General features: G+C 32.1%; 1 protein-coding gene across 2 annotated transcripts in view; it reads right to left on the reverse strand.

The window, feature by feature from the left end:
- Positions 1-6,319: 6,319 nt before the first annotated feature.
- LOC113514241 (G protein-coupled receptor kinase 2) overlaps positions 6,320-22,722 on the reverse strand; it is a 64,004-nt gene continuing 47,601 nt past the window's right edge. For both annotated transcript variants that reach the window (XM_052895307.1, XM_052895308.1), the window contains 11 exons: positions 20,066-20,178; positions 19,132-19,279; positions 16,830-17,035; positions 14,558-14,747; positions 12,320-12,452; positions 11,539-11,674; positions 10,852-10,992; positions 10,070-10,273; positions 9,047-9,230; positions 8,628-8,725; positions 6,320-7,795 (listed from right to left, as the gene is read on the reverse strand). In XM_052895307.1, the coding sequence (XP_052751267.1) occupies positions 7,640-7,795; positions 8,628-8,725; positions 9,047-9,230; positions 10,070-10,273; positions 10,852-10,992; positions 11,539-11,674; positions 12,320-12,452; positions 14,558-14,747; positions 16,830-17,035; positions 19,132-19,279; positions 20,066-20,178 (1,709 nt within the window). In that variant the 3' untranslated portion in view covers positions 6,320-7,639. The remainder of the gene's footprint in view (positions 7,796-8,627; positions 8,726-9,046; positions 9,231-10,069; positions 10,274-10,851; positions 10,993-11,538; positions 11,675-12,319; positions 12,453-14,557; positions 14,748-16,829; positions 17,036-19,131; positions 19,280-20,065; positions 20,179-22,722) is intronic.

Raw genomic sequence — 22,722 nt, forward strand, 5'->3', positions numbered from 1 at the left:
AAAAACTTCAAACAGCTTAAAACTACAGCTTATTTAATGGAAATTAGTAACCCTTGCTTATAGAGATGAATTACCTTGGACATTGCAAAGTGCATTATAATGCCGATAGCACCCCTCCCACATTACCATTCAGGAAGATTAAGGTGTAGAACCACAATGCCCCGTAATGTTACTGCCATAAATAATGGCAGGGTGAGAATCCCCACTTTTAAACCGAAAGGGCCATGCAAACATTCGATTCACGGCCAGAAAACAAACAGGTGGGGGAAAGGGGAAAGTAATTATTAGCAAAGCAGCCTCCTCGCTATATATGTATATACCTCTTAATCCAAAGGCTGCTTGGAAGAGATCGCTTTTAGTGATAATTGTAATTTGTAACTGCTTTTTAGTTTGTATCTATAATAAGTTTATTATTGTAATCTTTTGGAAGAAACAATAAAGAGTATCTATCTAAATCGGTGATCGGTATTAGATCTTCTATTTAAGGCCTTTCAATATACTGGAATGCCTCAAATCAAAATAATAAAACGACAGTTTCTATATCGGAGTCAATTTATTTATTTATGAATACGCTTAAATAATATTTGCATCCAAATACTGCATAACGCCTAACGTCCCGAAAAGCTAACAATACACTAAAGCTACGTACAGCCGGGCCGGTTACATTGTAAACGGCGACATGCGGTAATAATACGTTACAATATATTGTGCCGCTCACATGCTATGCGATGGAACGATATAAAAATAAAACAATCCACACATAATATACTAAAAAATGTTGCTATAACTTATTTTATGTAAATGACAAAAATGTAAAAAAATCTTGGCATGTCTTTTTATAGAAATGTACCAATGAAATAACGAAATTATTTCTGGCTATTTTATTCTTAAACACTATTACAAAATGATTATACCGTAACAAGATAAATGAAAAAAGATTGTAGTATCCTATGGAAAAACAGTCTTACAAATTATTAAAGAATAACTATATATATAGATATAAATTTATACCACAAATGTGGCAAACAAGCATACAGCCCGTCTAATAATAATAAACGGTTACTGTAACCTATTAGCGCCTACAACAGTAGACATGTTACGTGCGCGTTGCCGACCCTGAATAAGCCTCTTCCTATAAAAATCGAAATGAAGCTTTAAAAAATGATGAAGTAATAAATAGATAGATATAACGACGTTGTGATTTTTTTCTAGATAACTGTCTAAGGGACCCGAAAATAATACTGTTCAGTAGCTTTTAGCTTTATAGATGCCATATATCAAAATATAAATGATGATTAAAATTCTTAAATTACATAACCTGCTTTACATAAATTCAACGCATAGTTATCTGATTCTGAATCTAAAACCCTGTATGATGAACTCTCTAGAACCCTATGAGAAACCAGACAATAACAACTCGAACAGACTCGACTCAATAAAATAATTTGTCGCTCAGTTAGTCCAACACAGACGACCTAAGTACAGTGTACAAGCTTTGATAGTGGTTCATCTGAAATGTAACCTTCACATAAAAACATGACAATACAAACAATATTACGAATACCATTTTAGGTATTTATTTCGTGATATCCGCTGTATTGTTCATTTAATATTCTTTTCTAGGCATAGATTAAGAGCGTTCATAACTTTATCTTGATAAAGTTTCGGAACGTCGCAATTATCTGTAATTTTTCAAAAAAGTTATTTTAAGAATAGGATGTCAAATTAAGCTTTGAGTGAAACTTGCACTTGGTTACACGTAGATCCTTAGTTGTCTGACTGACAAAAGAGCTCGGATACCTCGATGCCGCTAATCTATCGAGGTCGTACTGTGAATTATATTAAAACAAAAATACTTAAATAATACTATTAGTTAACAGAATGACGCCACAGTTCGAGAACGTTCCATTGGCACAGCATTTGAACGCCACAATATTACCACACATTTAATCGAAATGCATCAGTGAGTATGATACAGGTATATGCTCGTCTATTATAATATAATAAACAAATATATGTAAATTCATACAAAAATTCGGTGACAAGTACTTTCTTAAATGCCTTAAATGTATTTTCGGCGACTATTACGGACTTTGGGACATTACAATCGATTAAATATTTCCAAAGTTTTCAAATATAAAAGTCCCTAATCCGCCGTGATATTTTATTATAGAAATAAATTCCAACGTCTCAATATGCTAATAAGTATTGTACAGTTGACTTCCTAACCAGTACAAAACGTTAGGACGCTGAGTTTACTTAAGCATTTCCGTACGTTGAATTGAATTAATACATTCTTTTGACCTAATAATATATACATAAAACCGACGCGACATCACACCATGAAAAACGTAAAGCGTGGCTTAATTTTTAATAGATTTATCGATATTTGTTGTGCCTCGTTGCATCGCTTTTATGTGTATATATACATATACGAGTAGCAGCCCTATTATTTTATTTCAGGGTAATATTGTTGGTCACTAGAACTTAATAGGCCTTTCCACCTAAGAATCACAACTAAAAAGTTTTGTGGTTTTATATCATAATTGTTTTACATACCACTAACATTAATTAGATTTCGCTACAACTATATGTAGAGCATAGTCTAAGTAAAAACAATTAGATATGTGTGCAGTGATCATATGACAATAATAAATTCCTTTAAAACGTCGTCATATGGTCAATACAATGATTTTATATTATTTTTCTTTATTTAATTTTTGTTTCTTTTGTGGTACTATGCTTTACACGATTTCTTAGGTGGAATACCAATTAATGAAACCATATCCAATGTGCTCGTGAAGTTCGGATAATCAATAAAGGCAGTTATAAAACAATACCCAATTTATTATTAATTACTAATTATTAATACGGCACCAAAAACTTTAATACAACTACTAGATAATATCCGAACTCACACGAGAAATTGGTTTAAGGAGTCTAATAGGGAGCATCAAAAACGTCCTAAATTATGTACTACTCGTTCAACTAGTTTGTTCTATTTTTATATGACAATTTGCTTTGGAATGGACGAAAATGAAGTAGCGACAAGAACATCCATTCAGCCAAATACAAGTGCGAATAAAAAAATATTCTTGTTCAACAGCAATATAATATCTTACACAAATACCCTTTGAATGAAAACACCGCGACGCTCAAGACATTATATTAGGCGTTTGAAATATTAAAATACAATAAAAAATAAAGGTACACATCCAAATGCATTAATACTTACACACTAATATAATATGGAAGTATGTTTTTGATATTGGCAATATACAAAAGATGGCGCTTGCGGACATTTTGTGCGGGGGTTCACAATAATTTAAATTATAACAACTTACATTTACATCAGACGTTTTGGGAGTACATAAATAGGTTTATATTATACAAACTCGACATAAACCATATAGATTTTAGAAAATTTATTACAATATACCATAGACAAAAAGAGACATAGACAATTCGTTTCCATATTATTGCTCGATTATCTATTTATGTTTTTATTTTAAATTGTGCACGTCAATATTTAGCGAAATATATAGTATTTAAGTGGTTTTCTGTCCTTGAATAATAATCTAAATTTTACCATTTCAAATATTTTTAATATGGTCTATTTGATATACAAAATTGTGAAACCACCATAATCCTCTATGAATTAATATGTATTTGATTTTATTTTTTTATAAGAAAAAAAATGTAAGTTATTGTTTGTAAAAATGTCAAGAATAATAACTTTTCTAACATGTAGATACTTAGAAAATGAGTAATATAGTACAATAAAAATATCCCTTACACTTGGTTCTAATAAACATAAAATACTTTTATATACTTTAAATAATATCATTCAAAAATTCTCAAATACACATAGGAAAAAGAAATAAATAGTACAAAAACAATTTGTTCATTTAATACTCTTTAGGGTCGTTACACATTCAGTGACTGCAGCATTTTTTGTCAACTTACACAATAGTATATAACTATATACACTGTCAAAGTCATTAAAATAACATTAAGATCGTAAATATCATTTACAGGAAATACTTAACAAGACCTTTGGAAATGCAACGTCGTGATTTTATATTACTATTATAATTTTCCTTATTATTAATTTCAAACCGAATGACACAAAATTTATAATATATACAATTGTAAATAATTGTATTGTATTGTAAAAACTTTATTGTACTAATTTATGTTGGATACATTAAAAGATTATCCCATAAAGAAATCTCTTACAGTCCACCTTTGAGAAGCTGAAAGAAAACTGAAGAATGTATAAGGGTAAAAACCGTAGAGCTAAAGATAAACTAAATTATATCTAGTAAAAATTGAATAACATTAATACATAAATAAATAATAATAAACCTACATACATACATATACTCACAATTGGCCCAATTAAAAAGAGGTTTCAGAATAAAATTTAATAATACCTGCTTTAAAGGATTTTAATGATTGTGCCATCTTCAAGTTATTAGGAAGTTAGTTCCAGAGACGTGCAGCATGTACAGCATACAGACGTGGCATAGCTTCGAGTATTAAAACAAGGCAAATGTATAATTGAGTCATTACTGCATCTCAGACGGGCATCAATCTCGCGAAATTTGTACTTTTCCCGAAGGTAATGTTAGATTAAAAAGGATATTGAAGAGAGTAAGAATGTGGACATTTCTCCATAGTCTGATGGGAAGCCACTTGAGTTGACTACGATAACCAGATATGTGGTCGAACTTTCGAAGGTTATTATAGATGTATCTAATACATTGGTTTTGCAGCTCCTGTGTGGGATCTAGGGGGCAACATCAGAAAAGTCTAGGAGAGAAAGAAGAGATTGAGCCAGTAATCAAGTTCTAAAAGGAAGGATGTTCTGCAGGCGCCTTAAGGAATGTAATGATGTATGGGATTTTCCGACTTACTACATTTATATGAAGACTCCATAATAATAATATTATTTTTATGATGAAATTCAATATTCTATTCAAAGGTCATTTATTACATACATTGAAAATCTAATAATCTTGTCTAGGGGACTAAGATCCGTTGTTAAATTACGATCCACAAAGTTGTGGCTAGTGACAGAATCGTAATACAAAATAGCATTATTAATACATACTATAAGATCATATCCAATACCTGACCAGTTAACTAGTTTACTATATACGTTGGACCAAAGAATATTTCGTCACACAGGGTATAGGCAATTTAGATGAGTTGGTTTCCATAACTGATTCATCGAAAACTGAGTCGTTTCTGAAATCGTTGGAAAATATATAAAACTGGGTTAGCTAATTCAATAAAAAAAAAAAAAGAAATAATCACGTCGTTGCCATTTCAATGGAACTTACGTTATTTCCCTGGAAATGAAGTCGATAACGCCAAATGTGTAACAACCTTACACATACAATATTTTGAGCGAAAAATGTAAAATACTCGTAGAAAAAGTATATATCAGTCAACGCATACTGCTATAACATTTGCTTCCTCGTTAAATACTATTCTCGTATGGTAAATTTATTACAATAAATAACAATAGTTTTGCATTTGTTCATTATGTAAATCCAGCCGTCTGCTTTTATGGTTGTGCAATAATTTTTAAAATGACCAACTGACAGTTTTAAGTGTAAACCTACTTAATAAAGTCTAAATTACATCACGATGCATTGATAATTGCTTCTCTTAGAGAGCATTCGGTACTAGAGACGCGATTCAGGAACTTAAAAGGGTCTCTCATAAATAAATTACTGCGTTAAATATATTACTGTTTGTATTATCTATCAAATTAAAAAGAAATTAAACATTTTTATTATGTTTTATTATTACACATGTCTCTCTATTTCTTCTTTCTTTTTTCTATATCTAATCTAGTTTTTATTCTTCATTACATCCACATAATCGAGATATACTGATTGACCGGACACCTCTTTAGAACTGAACTTTTAATTTGATAGTTAATATTTCGACAATGTCATATATTTAAAATACTGATTTCTGTTAATTTTCGAAGATACATTATAATTATGTTACCGTTTGAGTTTTCTAAGAAAACATAGTAATATATATATATAAAAAAAAGATAAAAATAGTCTACGTAATTTATAAACATTAAAAGGTGACATACTGTAAGATCAGAGCAAAAAAATTATTGTCAGACAGATTGTATCTGAGGGAGTCGGTACTAAGATTCATATTACAAACATAATGCATGATACCAATAGAGTTTTTTTAATTATAAAAATGTACTTTAGTAGATAAATATTAATTATTAATTACATATTAAAATTATTAACAGAAGACACATTGCTATCCAGTTGACCAGTTTTTTTTTTATTTAAATAAAAGCCTGACATTTAAAAACATTTAAAAACCGTGTTGTATATAATACTAATATTCCCCTCAATACGAGTATCTTCTAATAGCTTAAGTTCTTTAGTTATGAATAATATAAAATAATAATAAAATAGGCGATATAAGTGAATACTGCATACAATACAATTTATTTATACAATACAGAGATACTAAAAAGTTGTTTCATATAAATAAACATATATACATAAACTAATATCTAAATATTATGTCATGGTTCCAAAGATTAATACGATTATATAGTCGAACCGACAGACCTAGATGGAGAACTCCCTACATATAGACACAGATAATGTAATACTATAACAGTATTATTATATAAGATATGTAGTAAATATTATACCATATACATTTTCTTTGAAAATTCAAACAGTACAGTAAAATACTATGAAAACTTTACAAATCTACAATAAAAAAGTACCCTCATAATAAAAATTCATTAAATCTGAAAATAGAATGTTATTCTAGCACAAAAATAACAATTTCAAAAACGACTAATACGCGCATGTCCTCTTCACTTCCGCACTAGTAACGAGCAATAAAAACGAAAGAAAAGGCAAGCAATCGTCACGTCGATCACTTTATGAAACAGTCAATTATACAATAAACTGTATGATATCTGCTTAAGATTATCAGACTGTTTACTAGTCCCGTTATAGTTCTGTTGCAAAACAAGGAACTTTTCAACCTAGTCAGTATTTTGACATTTGGTCAGTTAAAAATTATTGATAATTCACAAAGAGTAACTCTATTTTTATTTGACAATTAAAAAACTGAAAAATAGGTTAGTGTTTATGAATTATAAGCAATCGGTAGGCGACCAAATCAACAACTAAATTGTAATTTTTAAGTCTATGTTTATTTTTTATTTTTTTTTAATTTAGTGACATTTTTAAACATTAAATCACAGACTGAAACAAAAATAGGATTTTACAGTGGACGCCTTTAGGCGATGCACCTTACAATTATTTTTTTCCAATACTTACAGACAAATTCTGCTAGCTACACAAGCTGTTATAATTGCGGACGACTTCCTTCAGGCCACTTGTGGCTTCTTTTAAATTCTTTAATGAATCTGGATCTACAACTCTGAATGTAGACCTAGCCGACACAGAGTCGCAGATCTGAAAGAGTACTTCCAAATCTTTTAGATGAGGGACCCCTGGACGATTAGCCTCGGGGGAGGCGCAGGACCCCTAGAAGCAGGGGAGCCCAGCCGAGCGACGTGTATACATACGTAGACTTAGTGTGATGTCAGATGGTCGTCCGATGGTCAGCTGTTGACGGTGGCGTCCTCGGGCGGAGGCTGTGTCGCGGGCGGTGCGGGAGGCGCGGCGGCAGTCGGCGCTGCCGACGCGGGCTGCAGCAGGTGCTCGGGCACCGGTACCGGTCGCAGTCGCGGGGGCACCTTCTTTTGCGGGCACAGGACCTAAAACACAACATATAGCTTTACCACAGTACAAAGACCTCTTTTCCTATCAATATACCAACAGCGATGTCTAAACAATGTGATGCCTATCAAACAATATAATATATAATTGTTTGGAATATATCAAACGCGTTAAAACACTGGTTGATCCTTACACTGTGGCTTTACCATTGAAAGGCCCAGTCACTAAAGGCAAGCGCATAATAAATAAATCTTTAAAACAAATAAACAAAATAGACTATTAGTTGAGCATTGCAGTCGGTCGTAGTGTGCATGATCCGGTTCTAATTATACGCCATAATACAGAACATGCGTGCTTAAAATTGAGTAGTATTTTAAAAGTTGATTGCTGAATTTGTCCATTGATGTTGGTTTTTTGATTTATATACCAATAGTAAATAACTTATTTATTTGTTTTAATTGCATGCAATTTTTTTTAAATCTGGTATTATTTGATAGTTTGTACTTCTACAAATTAATATATTTTTATATTGAACTTATAAAAACCACTATTTAGTTTCTTGCGCTTTCTTCTCAGTTGAAATTGCAATCCTAATTGGGTGGTAAAATAAAAAAAAATAAAAAACTATTTAAAAACACTTAAATAAGATTTACACAAAAGTTTTGTGAGTACACATTATATTTTCATGTATAATAACTAGTAATAAATTTACGTGTATTTTAGTCGAGAAAGCTCGACAAGTTTCGGGACCATTCGGAACCCTCAGTTATTACATTAAAATATAAAGTTTACATGAATACAAATTATTTCTATATTATTTCTATAGTATCATAATCCGTTGTGGAGCACAGTAAAGGATAGTAAACTAACCCGACGTGCGAATACGAAGCAGCCGCGAGGCTCGTCTGCGGGCGCGGCCGCGGGCGCCAGCTGTAGATCTGCAGTGCGGGCCTCTCGCCCATCCTCAGCTGTCCACATCAAAATACAAGGGTCAAATATAAATCACTACCAGGCACTGGTACACTATTTATAAATGAAATTGGACATTTTCTTTAAAAAATAATAAATCCATAAACAACAACAAATATAGCGTTTCACATACTATCTAATATTATACATGAGAAATTAGTAAGGATGGATGGATGTTTGTTAATTTTTCACGCAAAAACTTCTCAATAAATTTGAATAAAATTTTTAAACAACTATATAAATTTATTAAATAATAAAAGTACACAATTTTAACTAAGCCCACAATAATAATATTCCACAGGTGGTATTCACTGACTAACCTCTTGCGAACACGTTGAGCTCAGCGAAGCAGCCGGTCTCGATCATCTCAGTCTGCCACGGTATGCTCACGGAGCCAGTGTTGAACTTGCCGTAGAAGGTGTCGTCCGCTGCGTCCAAGTTCACACCCTTCACCGTTGAAAACTGCTCGATGTCTAGTACGTCCTTCGCGTATACAGCGTGCGGCTAAAATATATATATATATATATATATATATATATATATATATGTAAATTTTATAACACAATGACAACACTGACAGTAGGGGTAGTTTTATTTTTATTTTATTTTTTTATACCACTGAGGTGGCCAACAAGCATACGGCCCACCTGATAGTAAGTGGTTACCGTAGCCTATGAACACCTGCAATACTAGAGGTATTACGCGTGCGTTGCCGACCCTGAAGAAACCTCTTTACCCCCCATTTTGAAGAACCCCATGCTGTAGTCTTTTGGGAAAACCTCGGCAGGGAGCACATTCCACAACCTAAATGTTCGTGGGAGGAAACATCTCTGAAACCGCGCAGTACGCGACCATTGAGTCTGTAGAACATGAGGATGAACTCCCTGTCGATGGCGAGCCGTACGATAGTAGTACCACAACATAGTATATTTTAATATAAGAAATTGTAAGCATGCGAAATAGCGGTTTTTAAAATATCTTATCTTATCCTTTATTCGCATATGGGGTCAGCTAAGCCGATGCACGTCGACCCATACGGATCTTTTGTGCTTCCCTCTGCCTTATACCATCATTTCATAGATCCTTTGTGTTAAAAGGATGTATGAAATTTGTGTTAAAAGGATATATATATTTTATTATAAGAAATTGTAAGCATGCGAAATAGCGGTTTTTAAAATAAGTAATGGGAATGATGGGCTTTATTAGGTTTAATTTCATAAAACAATTTTAATGGTAGGAGGAAAAGTGGAAAATAGGAAAAAAGGATAGAAAATAGGGGCATTGGAAGACTGAAAGAGGGATCGAGGTAGCGAAATATTGAAGAGTATAGAGAACAGACTCACATCAGGTACGAAGGGTGCCTCCACCATGCCAGCCTCGAGCCGCGCCCAGTTGAGCATAGCAAAAAATCTGTGCTGCTTGACACGTGCGGCGCCACGCCGACCAGCACCGCAGCCGAGCCGCGCGGCTGGACCTTTCGCGAGTAACCCAGAGCACAACGAACGCGCGCAATCGCTGAACTTGCTCGAGTATTTCTCCTGTTCATGCTGCATCAACAGACGCAGAAAAACCATTATATATACTGTATATCAGATACTTCATCTGTCTACACCATCGTACTTTAACAATTTCTAATGAAGATGTAAGAATGAGCCGACTGACCTTACTTCATCCTACTACTATATCTACCATTACTATTCTTTTTTCAAAATATCAAAAAACAGTTGAACAATTTAAAAAATAAAGATTCCACTATTTAATTTCCAAATTCTACTGAAATAAGTATTTTTACTAATACGCAACAGGAAATAAACCAAAGCACTAAATTTGCACAACTTAATCATGTAAATTCTGTCAAATCGTTGGTATCATACTACACATAATAACATCAAATTTCAGTGTTCTGCGCATGATTTTATATTTTATGCAAGAATTTCTATCTGTTCTCCTTTAACCAAAGGTTGTTTGTAAGAAATTGCACTAAGAATAAAACTGACCTTTTTGTATATATTTCAATCTATATTTATACGAGTATTACTGTATTTCACTTGAATTATTCAACTGTCATTGTATATTTTTGTTTCTGTTGCAATAAATAAATAAAAATAAATAAATGATTACTAACCTTGACTCGTCGATCGACTTCTTCCCTCTTCACCTTTTCCTTCCGCGCGCGGAAAGGCGCCCGACCTTCGATCATTTCGTACACCAGACACCCGAATGAAAACCAATCTGGACTGAAAGTATACCTCTCGTTGTCTATCACCTGAAAAAATAAATATATTAGTATCTGCACTTTTTCTATATTTACACCCAAACCAGTCCCTCCCGGAGTACGAAAATATCTCTGTCTATCATTAGATGCGGTAAAGAATGATTAAATAAAATATAGTTAAATTTCTGGAACCATAAAAAAATACTTAATTTACCGTTGTATTTGCAATCCCCAGGATATCCACAAAATAAGAGATTTAATAAATGCTTACATTAACAAAATGAAAACGAAATGTTATAAAAATATTAAAAATATTAATTATATTTAAAAACGAATAGCTACGAAACGAATTTCCGCATGTCTAACTTGCCAATTCAGCAAAGCTATCGTAGTGTATTTCTAGTGTTAATTGTAAATAATTGTAAAACAATAACAATTTCTGTTCAATTAAAGGACAATATAAATCAATGGAAGATGATAACGTGAAATGTGATATGTGGATGATATAATAATGACGTGCGGTGAACTGTGGTGGGATGTACTCATAAAACAATGTGAAGCGAAGCGTGCAATATAGTCTGGTAAAAGGTATTGTACCTCGGGAGCCATGTATCCAACGGTGCCGACGCGGCCGCGGACGCTGCCGTCGATTGGCACATCCACCGCCAACCCCAAGTCAGAGATGCGAACGTGGCCCGCGTCATCCAATAAAATATTCTCAGGCTTACAGTCTCTGCAATAATATAAATATATTACATAATGGCTTGATAATGACTTTATGTAATGAGATTATTAATATTTCTTTCTTATATTATATTGTATTGTGAAATCTTTTTTGTACATAATTTACATTGGACATATTAAATGATTTGATATTCAATGGCGGACTTATCCCATAGAAAGATCTGGTACAATCAACCTTTGAGAAGCTGAAAGAAAACTATAGAATGTTCAAGGGTGATATTTTATATACTTTAAGAAAATCTAACGCGTACGGAACAGCTATATAATTTACGTCCTATATTGATATTTTCTATGTCTACATCAGAAAGGTATTATTTAACATTTGTTAGTAATTGAATAAGGTCCAATTCAATTTACTATAAGACTGAAATTCCAAATAAAGACATTCTTAAACATAATTATTATCAGTAACAATACATTAATAGTGTAAAAATTAGGATTCTAAAAACACGAGAGAAGTGAAGTAGCAAACAGGTAAATTCAACAGTGGTAACATAATAGATCCGTTCCAAATTTGTATAATTGAATTTTAGGGAAACGTTTAGAAATACTTAATGTTAACTACCGAGTGAATCTTTCCATCCTTTATTGAGAATAAATAAATCAGTTTTACCTTTTGTTTAACCAATCTTACCTATATACGATGCCCATCTTATGCAAATGCTCTAGGCCACAGGCGACCTGTGCAGCGTAGAACCTCGACCGCTCCAGTCCTAATCCAGTATCCGCACCACACATATTGTAGATGTGAAATTTAAGATCGCCGCCTGGAAAGAGCGAGAAAAATTATAATTAAATAAATGCCACAAAATATATTACACAGTTCTTTATACTTCCAAAATAAGCAGAACTCGTATTATAGGTTTTTTAGTAGGTGAAAATGCTGTGGTAACCGCATCTGCGCTATCGGTATACGCAGGCGGGACACTGGTGAGAGATGATAGATGAGGATGAAAGAAGGTCAGTTGGCCCATTGAGACTCATCTCACACAGAGATATCAAGACATACAGCGGAAACCGCTACTTCTAAAAAGAATTAAAAATTACTTTCTGTATCGATTTAAAATTTATCATAAGTACCTAAGCATTACAAAATATTTCCTTAAATTCAATGAAAACTAAACTCGTACACTTTGAAGTTTCGTGAACTAAACTGTGTACTCGAAACTTTATAAAATTCGATAAAATCTCGGAAAACAGAAAACTATACTCGTATATCATAAATGAGTAAAATAACGACAAAATATTTTGAAATAGTGCATAATTTTTCAGAGCTGGGCTGGGATTCGATCTTAAGATCCCTGAGATGCCAACATCATCATTGCTGAACGCTATTTGTAATTAAAAGCAATGAGAGAATGAAACTATCCACTAATTGTGCAGGGATCACACTTTACATCTATAAAGGTTATTAAAATATCTGAGAAATAAAAATAATATTTAAGAAAAATACTATACAAAACCTATTTATAAAATTAACATAACATAAAGGTAATAAATATAAAATGATTAAGTAAAGGAAAATACCATACATATTTATGTAAGTAAATCAAGTTAATCGGGTCAATTATTTCAATAGTTCATAACTAACTTTCCGCAATGACTTTACAATTTTGTGAAGGTGAAAACAGCGTCCCAATTATTATATTCAACGTAGACAGATTTGCAGAGTTAAATCGTAAAAACTCATAAAATGCCAATTTTATTGCAATTTAAACAGCAACTCAATTTAGTACCGCAAAGAAAACGTCAATTTTCTTAATCACAAATAAAAAATATTTCACGCTGAAAAATGAACAAAAGATCTCAACCAACAATCATAAAGAAATATAGTTTAAAATAGTCCCAAGGACGATAGTAGAAATTTAATTTATATAAATGTAAAAAACATAATTACTATTATAATTAACTAGAAGACAGTTATAAAATGCAAATTTTTAATTAAAAAGATGTCTCAGATGTCAGAAGTAATAAAATGTAAATAAACTAGATGCAGACTAAGACGGTTTAGGGTGACCTTTGACATGGGATTTGCATATTCTAGTGGACGATACACCTGATGAAAAAAGATAATCATCGCATATTAAAACCTTAAAATAGAAATATAGCTATTTTAACCGCGACAAAATTAATATGAGACCAACACGAAAATACTCTGTATGGACTGCAAATATAACTATTATTATCAAAAATATTAAAAAAAAAACAGAAACTCCTCTAAGAAATATGAATAAAAATATCATAATTATATCAGCCTTTAACTGTCCACTGCTGAACAGAAGCCTTATTATAAGGGAAATTTTGCCAGTAATTGCTACGCTTGGCAGGCGGGATGGCAACCGTAGTTAGGCTTTTAAAAATGTTTTAAGATGGACGCTGCTGCCCAATCCTCTACCATTAAGTTCCTTTACTCACCTCTTACGACACCCACAGAAAAAAGGTGGCCTATTCTATGTCGGGACTGTACGTACTAATAAAATATCATTAATATATAATTAGTAAAATGCATTATTTTTATTTATAAGATAGCCTATATTTTGAACTAGCCGTATACCATTTCATTCAAATTAATATAGTCGTTTAAGTGTGACTGAATAACAAACATACAAATATCTTTACAATTTCTTAAATACACAATCTGGACTTAACGCAACTTATCGTGACCACGACGTGGTTCAATCCACATCGAAACATCGGCAATAAAAAAGCAGGCATGTACATTACCTGTAAAAGTACCTACCTACCTACGAAGTAAAACTTCACGTTAAATCGGGACTTATTTGTGTGTGTTTGTTTAAAATATGTGTAAACAACACGAAAGTTCAAATCTTTAAAACTTTTCACATTAATCAATAGGATGATATACACGTACCATTCATGATAGTGAGGACTAAACACAGTGCATCCTTTGTCTCGTAAGCATAGGCGAGGTTCACCACGAATCTAGAATTAATCCGCTGAAGAATTTGCTTCTCTATGAGTACCATCGCTTCGCCTTTCCGTTTTTTTATCCTTTTCTTCTCCAATTTCTTACACGCGTACATTTTACCTGTCGCTCGTACCTGAAACGTTAGTTAATTTATGTTATAATAAATGGGATGAAGTAAATTGGTTAAATAGATCCTTCTCACCTTATTTAGACCTTTAGGCTGTTTCGAATTCAGAGTATAAAACTCACTTAAGATTCTGTCGAATCTTGAGTCCTAAATAAACGTTTCTTATTTCATCATCACTTCGCCTTTTTACCATTATTTGGGAAGTACTACTTCTACTATTAATCTTTTTATCTATGATTTGAAATCCAAGGGTCGCGTGTTTTGAATTCTCAAAATAAAGTACTGTACGATTTTCTAATCTTATTGGATAAGTTTTTATTCATAATTTAAAATTATTTAAAAAAAAACCTTCAATTGTAGTGAAACAAGTTATTTAGATTTAAAAACCAAACAACTGTACAAATTTTTATATATACTGGCCATAACTACTGTTACATAAAACCTTCTTTTTTTCAACTTTTTAATTATTTTGAATTTGGAACACGTTTATTATTTTAAAAACTTCTTTCGATTTCGCGCCATTTCACATATTTTTTCGTGTTCATTATCAAATTACAATATGGAATGGAGTATTAAAGAAAATAGGATTGCAGTGATCGCCTTGCACAGAGTCGGTATAGAGCCCTCGGTCATTTTCCAGATACTTCAAAAGTTCGTATATCGTACTATTAATGGATACAATAATACTTCCTCTGTCGAAGACCAGAAAAGATCGGGACGGCCGCGTGCTGTTAGAACTACAAAGATTGCATAATGGCTGCTGTTAATGCTGTTCATTCATGTGCCAGCATTCGTTGAAACCCCATTAGGAAGCAAAAACACTTATCGCGAAAAATGAAGATTCCCGCTAGGACTCTGTATTATAAAACAAGACCTGAAGCTCGGTGCTTATCGTCGATATATAGGACATGCCCTAAATCAATCTTTATAATTAAAGAGAGTGGATCGATCAAAACGCCTTCTGTCGCGATACGATATGAAAGCCACAGAAATATCCTCTTGAACGATGAAAAAATTTTAATGATTGAAGAACACTACAATAAGTAAAATGATAAAGTGTACGCTCACAGTTCTGAAGAAGCTACTTAAGTGGTCGGAAAGGTACAACGTGGTCATCATCCTGCGTATGTGATAGTTTGGTAGGGCGTATCTTATCCAAGAGTCACAAAACTACATTTTTGTGAAAAAGGAGTAAAAAATTTCAGCCAAAGTGTATCAAGATACAGTCTTGGATCGTGTTGTGAAACCTCTCAGTAGGACTCTGCACCTGGTCACAAGGCACGGACTACCCAAGCCGGGTTTGAAATCAACGTTCTAGACTTTATAAGAGCTGAAGATTGGCACTCATCTAGCCCAGACCTGTAGATTTCAAATTATGGTCAGTTTTAGAGGGCATGGCCTGCTCTAAACAATAAAGTATATTATTCTATATGTTTGTATGTTAATTTATCTTAAAATATATTAATATTGTTATCATTCAAAATATTTATTTAATTTACAAACTCATTTTGTTAAATCAATGCACCGCTATTTACTTCCTCTATGTAGCGTAACGGTTGACTGGTAGGCTTGTTTTTTAGGCATATATGTGCAAAAGTATAAATAAATAAATAAATAATAATAAAATAAACAAACATATTTTTTTAACAAATAAAGACTCGTTTCTTTAAAAAAAAAAAAACAGACATCAAATATAAACATGGCCGCTTTGAATTTTTTTACGTTCTAAACTCCCTGGTTAATTTTCACGAAAAAAACTCAATGTTTACAAACTAAACAAAACTATTCGTATATAGATTTCGTATCTATCGAGAAGTTCTAGTCTAGTTCATTGACTAATGAAAGGATGTTTATCTTGCCAGCTACTTATCATGCCAAATTTTAACCCTTTCTATCAAAATATGACTAAAATTTTGTAAAATCATATAATCTACGTAAAAACATAGAATATTAAGTCCATATTTGTCCATACTTCATAAATTTATGAAAATGCAATATCTCACAATAAAGGGAGTAGTTGCGAAAGTAAATATCATCAATGTAAGACAGAAAATTCTTTATATGCTTTGAAGGACAAATGCGGCTCACCTGACATGCGCAGACCTCGCCGAAGCCCCCTTTCCCTAAGACCCTGTACATCCTGAAGGTGTGCTGCGTGACGGGCTGCGCTTCCAGCCACTTCCACTGCAGATACCGATGGAAGTACATGGACCTCTCGAACTCCGCGAATGGGGTCCCCGCCAAGAAGTTTTTCACGCATCGTATGCATTCTGAAAATATATCTTTGGAACCGCCTGGAAGAACAGAACGAGTTTGTTAAAATAATCCAGTAAATTAAGTAAAATCAAACACAAAACAAACATATCAGGTGATAAATTTAAAGTCGCATCCTTAAAAATCCTTTCTTCAATGGCATTTTTGTTAAAGAATTTTTGAGATGTTACAAAAAAATCTTGTGTAATTCTATATGGATTCAATTATATTATATTATTCTTTTTACTATCCATTAAGTTTACCGCATTTATATTTCGATGCTCAATTGTCCGTCAAAAAACCAACTTTTTTAATTTTAATATGGAAAAAATATGAAGTCGTTTACACAAGGACTACCTTATGTCCGCGGCTTCGATACGCATGTTCTTTTGTACATGCGTATTAAAGTAGCCAACAAAAGAGTACTCAACGTTTTTTTTATATATTACTGTATTGGAAAACAAGCATATGACCCACCTGATGATAAATGGTAATATTTCTTCAATACAATTGCATACAATTTACTTTTCTATTATATTCTGACTGATGATAAAATCGCACTGTACCGTGATATTACAAATTATAAAAGTGCCCATTAGTTGTCCCCATGGGAAGTTCCGTAGGAAATATACGATACATTATTTCAGGTACTGTGTAGTGTATTCATGAAAAAAATTCATTTCGTTTCTGTAGTTCTTAAAGTTTCCCTATACATACAAATAAACGGATTTTTTATTACAGTAGTTAAGTAAATATTTTTAGATTCTGTCATGACAGTAAAACCCGCGTTCATATTTAATCCGGGAATTTCCATTTATATATAAGGCTTGAAGGAAATAATAATTACAATCCTGAATTCCACTAATATAACAAATATAGAAAAATGAATCAAAATAATGAGTGTAATTCTGGAGAAATCTACAGGGAAAACTAAACCAAGTAAATATAAATGATTTTGGCAATTAACAGTTGATTGGGTCGATAGGAAATTGGATGAAAATTGATTAGGAGACATACACCGTTTGCAAGACTGCTAGTAACAGAAAAAAATCTACGAATTTACACTTACTTAATATTATAAATATGATTTTGAGTTTTTTGTTTGTAACGTCGTGATTAAACGGTGATATATATATATATATTTCATGCCTCAGTTAAACGGACGAAGCCACAGGCAAGAAGAGTAATAAATAAAAAAAGTATTAAGTACCGACCAACAATATTTTTTCTATAATACTACAGTAAAGGATCCTAACTACCAAGATTGTGAGATATCCTTTTGTTTGTTTATCGTCAAAAGAAAATGACAAAAAAATTTGGCTTTTTTTATGGCTTCAACTCATGTTTTTGGGAGGAAAATATTCAGTTTTAACGATAAAACACTGCCTTAAAAGGATCTTAATTTATTGAATTTAATGTATTATTTAAGTTAATAAAATAATAGTAGATTAAATCAATGGCCATTATATCTACCGTTTATGATATATGGGACAATCATAAAATTTAATGTGAGCCATAAGATATCTCATAAATATTGCAAGCCGGTTGTCGCGCCGTATATAAATAAACCCTTACTGTTTTAGAGCTAACACGCTGACAATTTCTCCATTATTATCAAGTCCCATTGGCATTCTAATATACGAGTACGTATTCGCGCATGGGATATAACAACCAGAATATATTCATGAACTTGAGAAGAGTGATGAAATTGTCACGATGAGACATATCAGTCACCCGTACGCGCTAATTATTAACTACCCCGTTTTCATTGCCATAGCCATCTCTTTATAGCAATAATTCATTTTCTCATCTTATCAAGACATTGGTGACTATAATAATATAGTCACCGTTATCAAATTCATCGACATTTCGTGGTCGTCATATAACCCAGTAACAAACGTACACCTACATTCATGGCATGTCCTCTAATATATATATTTTCTGTGATAAACGTTTTTATTTTTTAATAAACATTTTTATCTCTGTGCGAATTTCCTATATATATATATATATATATATATATATATATATATATATATATATATATATATATATATATATATATATATATATTATTAATTCCCGATGAATTCGTCACCAACTAACCAACAACTTATACATTAAAAAAAAATCATACCTTCTAGAAGCGCGCTCGCGTCTTCGATGACGCGGGTACTGACGACGTCTGTGACTGCCTCGCCGTCTTCAGTCTTCAGGTAACGGCCAAACACCTCAGCGGCGAGTGCTACTCTAGACTCGTCCACCTCGACCTCGTACCGCTCCGCCTATGCACAGTAGTCATGTGTAAATCAAATATATGTTACTGATTATATTATATAAAATTACAAATAATACTTTTAGGGGATGGGATAGTTTAGTAATTGATAGTCAGGTTCACCTCCATGCGCTGTCCCATGGTAACTATTGTAGTTGTTCCTGGGGAAATATATTCTTGGTCTGAGAAATTCACAATTGACCGATTTCATATTTAAATAGTGATTTACTAACTATACTTGTAGTAACTCTCTATTGCTTTGACTATGAGATGGATTTTATCAACTGTTGCTATTGTTATGTACATACATAATACTCAACTTATCAACATTTCATCGAGCAATTTGTACGTAGAGAGACACTATCACTAATAGGAATTCAGTCAACACACCTTTCAGAAAGTAATAAACGCCGTCTATCAACATGAAAAACACCATGAATAGCATAAAATATAACATTCCACCTGTGCCACCTGCCCTGACTGCTGATGTTTACTGTGACACGAATTTTCACTAGCTTCTTATCCTTCTGACAGAATGTTTTACGGCAGACAATAAATAAACTGGTATCAACTTATTTAAAGTTTTTATACAATTTGTAATGGCAAACAAGCTAATGATATATAACATCTGATGAAAAATGGATATTCTATAATGAACAAAGTGTTTTGTCTTCATATCCTACAATTTAATTGCCAAATATACTTTGAAACCAAAATACAACCATTAAAATTATCTATGTAAATTGTAAATGATTGTCTATCATACAAAGTCTATCAATATATGTGCTATACGAACCACATCTAAAAAGTTGTTGTACTTATGGTAATCAGGCCGAGTCCTCTCACAAAACTGTCGAAAGAGGATCTTGCCTATGGGTTGCTGATCCACTACGTAGTCGTAACCTACATCTGGAACAAGCAATAAAAATATATTAGATATGATTAGATACATATCAGTCATTCACGTGTGTTACGTGATCGATATCATTCAAAGATGATAAATCGTAACTGATTAAATTATTAACGGATATTCTTTTTTGTACTTCTATTATACAAAATTTTCATTTTAAAATAGTTTCCTTTTTTACATTTCTTTAAAAGGTTTTTGTACTCCAACCAGGACCGGTAGTCTGTATGGCAAAACAAAGAACTTATATTCTAGAACAATAAACCTACTTGTGTCAACAGTTTCCTTTTTTATGTGGCTGAGAACGGTGTGTGATTGACGTTATTGGTTCATAAATTGGAATACCTTCTATTATAGGAAACTAAACACTATATACTGGTATAATGAGGCGATATACTATAGATATGAAATATATAGGTAAGGTTGGAGGTTTTTGACATTCTTTACCTCTATCTACCTTTTAGAGAAACTGCCGTAAAGGCAGATAGATGGCCTGCATGACATTATTACATGCACAGTTAACCTAAATTAGAATTATTACAAATAGATTCTGTAATGTAAACAATGTAGGGTATTAATCCAAATGTTCCTTTATAAACTTTAATTAAATACAAGAAGCGAAGTCACATTCCAGTGAAAACAAAACAAACTTTCTCTAGCGGAAACAATAAGATGAAAATTTGTGAACAATTCACGTGAACGACTTTTGACGCTTTAAATCAACGATATTTAAAAAGAATTTTAAACCCTCTGCGAAAAGAAGGTTCTTAATTCGTCAGTTTTTTTTTTTTGTGATCATATTAGTTACATTCTTAATTCGTTTGAATTTTTGTAACAATATTGCACGAAGAAGTAATAATTCGTTTCGCAAACGATAGGGTAACTCCCATATTGATTCCATACAAATTTTCGAGAGGACTTCGTACAAAGTCTTCCTAGGTAAGGGTGGTATGGATGAATATTAACAAGCACAACTAAGTACCTACTAAAGTATCGGACATCTGAATAAAACTTTAAGAGTAAGATATGCAAAATCGAATTAAGCGTCATTCAAGAAAGCTTTTCAATCAGAAGTTTTCTTTATTTTATATTTTTTAATATTCCTGTCTAAAACTTATTAGAAATTCAAAATAGAAAAGTTATATTTAGAAATACAGATATTCGGGAACCATATACTTAAATTATTGTGCCTATATAATATTATAAGTTTTTGTTGCATATTTATTTAACGAGCACAATGTTACTAATTTAATTGTAACTTAACGATGCCCATTCATGAGAGATATTTAAGAAAAATTAAAATGGGGGCCTTTATAAGACCAACAGATGCCAAAACAATATTTTTTAGAGATTTTATCCGGCTATATGTATACCTGTTCCGGAATCACGCAAAAAATACTGCACCTAATTGGATGATGTTTTCACAGTTGTGTTCTTGAAAGTTTAACTTAAAAACTGATGTATGTTTCATCTTGATACCCCAACTAGAAACAGTATATTTCATTGGTTTCCTAATTCTGAAATCCACACGTACGAAGTAGCGGGCAAAAAAGTAGTTTGAAATAAAAAAAAAATAATCGATTTCAAAATGGACAAGATTTATATTTTTTTTTATTTTCGTTAAAACTTATGAAAATATCACGTAAAATATAAAAAAATATTGAGAAGTTTTTCCATTTTGAAATTGTAAATTGAACATTATTACACTAAGACTTGGCTTACTAAGACATGATGAGGATACAAAGGCATAGTACCTACATATGTATGTATTGAGATTAATATGTTTAATACGAGTATAAGTTGAATTTTATAGTAGGTTTTAAACTAAAATAATATAAATAAGCTAAAATGTTTAATTCCGATAAACCACTGCATCATAATGACGCCATAAACACTTTATTTTTTATATTTAAATTACGCGTTTTGGATAGATTTTTCCTGTATGTTACTTTGATTTCAAAATTATACTAATGAAACGATTTTGATAAAATTTCATAAAAAAGGCAGACAGACAAGCCCATTTATGAGATTATGTATCCCACATAACCTCATATATGACAAAGAAGGACGAAGCCTGTTAACGTCTTTAAAAATTCATGCTTATCGATCGTCTTTAGCTAAACGGAGATAGAATATAATTAAAGATTGTGTTCCCGAACAAAAAAATATTTCAATTTTGACAAAACTAGTTATTTTAATTTCAAAATTAACTACTGAACCAATTTTGATAAAATGTCTATGAAATCAATATAAGTAAGTATATCCTTTCAGATAAAAAAAGAATTTTCCAAATCAGTTTACAACTGATGATGTTATAAAGTAATAAACATAAAAAAAACCGAATTGAAAACCTTCTTTTTGAGATCGGTTGAAAAACGAAAGTACTAATCCATAGGAATTAAAAATGCCATATTAACAGCCGCTATTGTAAATTCCGATAAAAAATAGTAAAATGAACGGAATTAAAGCTTCATAAATAGTATTTTGTACTTATGGGAAAAACCAAACGACTTTTATACCGTATTGTTTAAAAGAGATGCCATCAT

Source organism: Galleria mellonella, unplaced genomic scaffold (genome assembly GCF_026898425.1).
Source record: "Galleria mellonella isolate WM207_F2 unplaced genomic scaffold, CSIRO_AGI_GalMel_v1 utg270, whole genome shotgun sequence".
NCBI classification, from domain to species: domain Eukaryota; kingdom Metazoa; phylum Arthropoda; class Insecta; order Lepidoptera; family Pyralidae; genus Galleria; species Galleria mellonella.